We start from the raw sequence: 4,828 nt of genomic DNA on the forward strand, positions 1-4,828 counted from the left end.
TGCAAAGGGCTTTTAAAACACCGATATGTAGCTATAAACACACATGCACACACAAAGGGAGAGATAGAGCGCACGCGGTGTTGTTTGTCATCGTTTAAATGCCATTAATTAAAACGTTAACCCGATTGGGTAGCGAGTGAGAGGGGAGAGGGTGTCTCTATCCCAATAGGCGAATCCCTTTTAATAACCCGCCTCGAGATAATGATGTAAAAAGACTCAGGCGTCTCGTGCGTAACGAGGATCATCGTGGAGATCCGGTGAAGGTGAATCAGAGACACAGAACGAGAGAGAGAGAGAGAGAGAGAGAGAGAGAGAGAGAGAGAGAGAGAGAGAGAGAGAGAGAGAGAGAGTCAGGAGAGAGTAGCACTTATTACACGAGTCTCCTCCTCGTCTCCACACCTCAGCTGGCAAGTCGAGCAAGCCTGCAACTTCACCACTGACACACAACTAAAGTCGTAAAGGACAAACAGAGGAAGAAACTCATAGGCGCGCAAAGAGTTTCCAGCAGCGACCGTTGCCTGCAACAACGCGGAATCCACAAGACTATGGACCGAAGGATGAACTTGAACGGCGGCGCAGGCGACATTTTTCACAAAACTCTGAGCGCCGTGTCCACTAAAAAAATGGACCCCTTCAGGTCTTCGGCCGGCATTGAACTACCAGCCAGAGACCGCCAGTCACCGATCAGCTGCTTTGACCAGACCGATCAAGACTCGATTCAGCCGGGAGTACTGGCAGGAGGTAGAGGGGGGCCACTTGGTCTGCCGACCGGATCTTTGTGCGTGAATTTCGGTGAGAGCGCCAACAGGATCTCGGCGGCGGAAAGCAGCGGCGGTGAGAGTCCCGACGATGACAGTGACGGCAGGTGTGACATGGTCCTTCTGACCGACGGGCGGACAGTGCCCGTGGGGAAAATAGAAGGAGGTAAGAAAAACAAAGAGCAGAAATCACTGAGGCTGAACATCAACGCCAGAGAAAGACGACGGATGCACGATCTGAACGACGCGCTGGATGAGCTCAGAGGGGTCATCCCTTACGCGCACAGCCCGTCAGTGCGTAAACTCTCCAAAATTGCCACTTTGCTGCTCGCCAAAAACTACATCCTCATGCAGGCACAGGCACTGGAAGAGATGAGGAGGCTAGTGGCGTATCTCAACCAGGGCCAAGCCATCTCTGCTGCCTCGATACCGGCCACCACTGCCCTCGCAGCTCCGGGCTTGGGCGCGTACGACCAGCCGCCTGGATATCCCTTCCCCACCGGGGTAGCTGCGTCCTCTTGCCCCGATAAATGTGCCCTATTCAACAACGCCACCTCCAGCCTCTGCAAACAGTGCACTGACAAGCCTTAACTGCGTCAAAGACTCGGAGAAGCACAGGGGATATCAGACACCACTTTTAAGAACACTTTTGGAGAGGGAAACCTGTGAGGCCACTGTTGTTGAAGTCAGTAGGCTAGAGACAAAGAAGTAATGCCGATGAATACTTTTATAATATTTACTAAATGCATTCAAAACGCGCTTTTTTGTTCAAACAATACTTGATTATGTATATAAATCATCCTTAAAGTGCTGGTATGAATGACAGTGAAGACCAAACACAAGTAGTAGGCCTGTAAGAGTGGCTTCAAGTGTTGAGTGAGTTGTTGATCACTTGCCCTGTAATGGAACCTTTTGGAGATTTGGGTGACCTGACAACCTGCGACTTTTTAACTTAAATAGATGGACACCTTCCTGGAGCGTTAGTCCAACTTTCTGCTGCTTCCTTATTTATTTTGCGGGTTTTCTTTCATTCGCCTCAGAGACATTTGCTGTTTGCTTACTGGTTCAAGGCCTGTTTTCATGAACTTTTCTATTGAGCACGTGGAATGTCATGAACAAGGACAAGTTAAATGAAATAGATGATATAGATGAAGTTAAGTCGTTTAATCAGTCAGATATTTATGTGCTAATCCAGACACTTGTTAATAGTTGCGCACGCCTATTACAATTCTTTTTTGGGGCACTGTGATATAATAAAATTTCAGAAAAATTTAGAAAACCTGATTCAAGGTGTTTCAGGTGTTTCGTTGTGTCTTTTGTAATTTATTAATTTGGATATTTATATTGGATAATTTGCTTGCATTGCACATTGTAGTGTTTATCTTAGTTGTATATTTTGCGTTTTTTCTTCTCACACAAGATGATCGAGGTTTTCAGATTAATCGCGTTGTCAGGTCAAGATGTGGATTATTGTAGATACTTTAGTTATTATATGAGCAAAGAAGGCCATTTGTATGTATTTCAGTGTTGAAAAGCTTTATTAAAATATTTTGAACAACAGAAATACTTCTGATTATTCATCTGATGTGAGGTTTAGTGTCAGTGGAATCACAGCCAACTGCCTTTAGCTTTTATTGTGCATTTGATGAATACACAATGACATTTTTAACATGAATTTGACATTTTATGTTTTAATCGCAAAGTTTTATTCAAGTGCTTATTATAAAATTAGACCGTCTTTTTGGGGGTGACGTAGCTCTTATTTATCAGTCTCAGACTCTCACTAGTTGTCAAGTACACTAAGAAAGAATTGTTCAATCATTTTATGCTCCATCAAAACCGATAACTTTTCTTTTCTTGAGCTGTAAAGTGACGCCAAGTCTTGGGAGCGAAGGCCAGACGTGGTGACCGAATATTGCCTCAAGGCGGAAAAAAAATAGGTTTCTGCTCTTCGAACAACAAAAAAAAGAAACTCTGGCGACCTTTATCGTGATGATTAAAACAATTTCCATGACGGTGTGTAATAATACGTTAATTCGAAAACAAGTGTGTATGAAAACTGTCGACTGTAATACCTGGCTTCACATAATGAAACACATCGTTAAGGCAATTAGACCTCCAGAATGTGATTAAGGAATGTAATTACGACACTGTTCATTGCCGTAATTTGGTGTCTTTAATCACAACGCAGCCATCAGCTGCACTCCCATCGACTCACCCTTTGTCCTCCTCAGTCGTCTGTCCATACCAAAACATTACGACGAGGGTCAAACAGCAAAAGTGTGACACATATTCATGAAATATAGGACATAATCTCAATCCCAAAACCTGTCACTCCACACGGACGTTAATCTTCAAAATGTAGACAGGAAGTGAAGTTCAGTCAGAAGTGAGGATTTGAAACGCTTAAGCCAAACACTGAGAATTGCGCACGAAGGCAGGACGACAACTTATGAAAGCCACAATCTTAATGCTATTATCAAATTTAAAAAAATATAATTTTCACTGAAGTGTTGCTTACTAATAGTTAATACTTTGTCACATAAATAGAGAGGTCAGTGTGTGTCTTTTAGACTTCAGCACCATGGAAAGAGGCAACTGATTTTTAACAGGAAACATACAGTAAAACTCTTTCTCCACCAGATTAATTCATGTACAGCTATTTTTTGTTACTGTGGGTTTTTAACCATTAATTGTTTCCTGACAGACTTGGATAATAATGTCAGACATGCAGAGATTCACAGCTCTAAGGGAACAATCGTATTCAATATGAGGATTTAAAAAAATATTAAAAAATATTTTTTTGTAGATGCATATTGTATATTTTCTTATTGCAAAGGATTACCAGCTACTATGGTATTTGCTTAACATTTTCCTTTTGTTAAAATATGGAAACATGAAAAGTTTGTCGCTTTTAACTCAATAAATTAAACTCAAAATATCCAAATCTAATTTCAATGAAGAACTGACTTTAAACTGACACAAATACAAACCATTAAAAAAAATACAAGATCAATGTTTTCTTTTAATAATAAAAAAAAGCAAATTCTTTATCTCTCTTTCCTCATTAACGTGAACAATCATGATATTGTTTTCCCAGTTTACCACGGTGGGTTTGTGGTTTTTCAGTCTCCGATCTCAGCTTTGTTTCTGTATGATGAGCCACTCCGACAACAGGGTCATTACAGTGTCCCATTTAATCCCATCACACTCCCGAATGCCTTGAATCTTCACAGAACAGCACTTAATCAAGACCAGAAACAATCAGGAGACATCAAAACAGCTCTGGCATAAAAATCCTGTCAGCAGTTCCTGTTGGGCATCGTCTCATTTCAGGACTTAACTCAGATATTTTACATTTTGACACAGAAATGCATTTTTTTCCTGCACTTCCGTTTGGTAACTGAGACTTCACAAAAAACATTAATTATGCAACATGCATTAATGCACAAATGAATGGAGCATTTAACCCATACTAATATTCACATTAGCCCAGAAGAGGAAATTCCCCAGGGGTGGGACAGTGCCATATGCGTGTGGAAAACAGCACACAGCTTTCAAAGGAAAACAGACCACAGCACAAAACACATCAGTTCAAAGGCAGAGAGCATTTTACTGACAAGCATCGCATGATTTAAGTGAGACGTTCATCAATCGAAAGCAATCATATTCCTCTTGATGTGGGAACTGCTCGACACTCGGTGTGTCAACCATCAAGCTGGTGACATGTCATGCACACACATGGGTCTCTGAAATGTTATGTTGGTGGGTTGGACTGGGCAATGATCTGGCACTCGGAAGTGTCATGGAAAGAGAAGTTTTCTTCAGTGGCCACCAACCACAGCAGGTCATAACAGGCAACATCGTTTTTATTCATGAGTCTAATAAAGCTGAATCTGTCTTAAAGGCATTTACAGCGAGATTCAGGGCTCATGAATAAAAGTAGAAGATAAAAAACACCCCTTTTCATAAACCATAAAATGTCCAATTTACCATATCAAGGGCCAGCAGGGTGCCTATTCATAATGCGGATGTGATGTCTGCTAAGGATGATAAACATGAAAGTCAAA

At 41.6% G+C, this 4,828-nt stretch overlaps 1 protein-coding gene across 1 annotated transcript; it reads left to right on the forward strand.

Annotated features, from left to right (window-relative positions):
• Positions 1 to 259: 259 nt before the first annotated feature.
• On the forward strand, positions 260 to 2,305 carry bhlhe22 (basic helix-loop-helix family, member e22). The gene has a single exon (XM_068732303.1). It carries the CDS (start codon positions 546 to 548, stop codon positions 1,347 to 1,349), a length of 804 nt encoding a protein of 267 aa, XP_068588404.1. The 5' UTR covers positions 260 to 545; the 3' UTR covers positions 1,350 to 2,305.
• The last annotated feature ends 2,523 nt before the right edge of the window (positions 2,306 to 4,828 follow it).

This window comes from Cebidichthys violaceus, unplaced genomic scaffold (assembly GCF_023349555.1).
Source record: "Cebidichthys violaceus isolate CVI_PGR_0920_01 unplaced genomic scaffold, fCebVio1.0.p SCAF_58, whole genome shotgun sequence".
Classification (NCBI taxonomy): Eukaryota; Metazoa; Chordata; class Actinopteri; order Perciformes; family Stichaeidae; genus Cebidichthys; species Cebidichthys violaceus.